This window comes from Priapulus caudatus, unplaced genomic scaffold (assembly GCF_000485595.1).
Source record: "Priapulus caudatus unplaced genomic scaffold, Priapulus_caudatus-5.0.1 Scaffold15563, whole genome shotgun sequence".
NCBI classification, from domain to species: domain Eukaryota; kingdom Metazoa; phylum Priapulida; class Priapulimorpha; order Priapulimorphida; family Priapulidae; genus Priapulus; species Priapulus caudatus.
This window is the reverse complement of record NW_014592624.1, coordinates 1-795: the sequence shown is the minus strand read 5'-3', so window position 1 is coordinate 795 and position 795 is coordinate 1. Positions and strand designations below refer to the sequence as shown.

General features: G+C 40.3%; 1 protein-coding gene across 1 annotated transcript; it reads left to right on the top strand.

Annotated features, from left to right (window-relative positions):
* Positions 1–44: 44 nt before the first annotated feature.
* On the top strand, positions 45–614 carry LOC106820496 (iron-sulfur cluster carrier protein-like; the record flags this gene model as incomplete). The annotated part of the gene is made up of 1 exon (XM_014825008.1): positions 45–614. A coding segment is annotated over one exon (570 nt), but the record flags the coding sequence as incomplete, so codon positions are not given.
* Positions 615–795: the final 181 nt, after the last annotated feature.

Here is a 795-nt window from a genome sequence, read left to right as displayed (position 1 = left end):
GGGTATGTCTGGACATCCTGAATCTAAAGATGGTAAGACATTAGAACCAATGGAAAACTATGGTTTGAAAGCGATGTCGATTGGTTTTCTTGTTGAAGAAGACACGCCGATGATCTGGCGTGGCCCAATGGTAACGCAAGCGCTGGAGCAATTATTAAATGATACTAACTGGGGTGAGTTAGACTATTTGATAGTGGATTTACCCCCAGGAACAGGTGATACCCAGCTAACATTATCGCAAAAAATTCCTGTAAGCGGTGCTGTTATCGTCACTACACCTCAAGATATCGCCTTACTTGATGCTCGTAAAGGCCTGAAGATGTTCGAGAAAGTGGAAGTGCCTGTGTTAGGTGTGGTGGAAAATATGAGTATTCATATTTGTAGTGAATGCGGTCATGCAGAGCATATCTTCGGTGAAGGTGGTGGTAAGCGCATGGCGGATGAGCACGATGTTGATTATTTAGGTGCGCTGCCGTTGGATATGAGTATTCGTGAACAAGCTGATAGCGGTAAGCCATCGGTTGTATTTGAGCCGAATGGAAAAATCGCCGATATCTACAGAGATATTTCTCGTGCAATGACATCTCGTTTAGCTTCAAAATCAAAAGATTACAGTACAAAGTTCCCTAATATCGTCATTCAAAGTACCTAAAAATCCGCTTCGATAGCGTATTAAAAAATACCTCGTGAAGAAATTCAATGAGGTATTTTTTTGTTTGTGACTTTTGTCAACATTTGATATTTTTACACGAAAAGAACTTGTATGATGAAGACGCATAATTTTGTGTAAATATT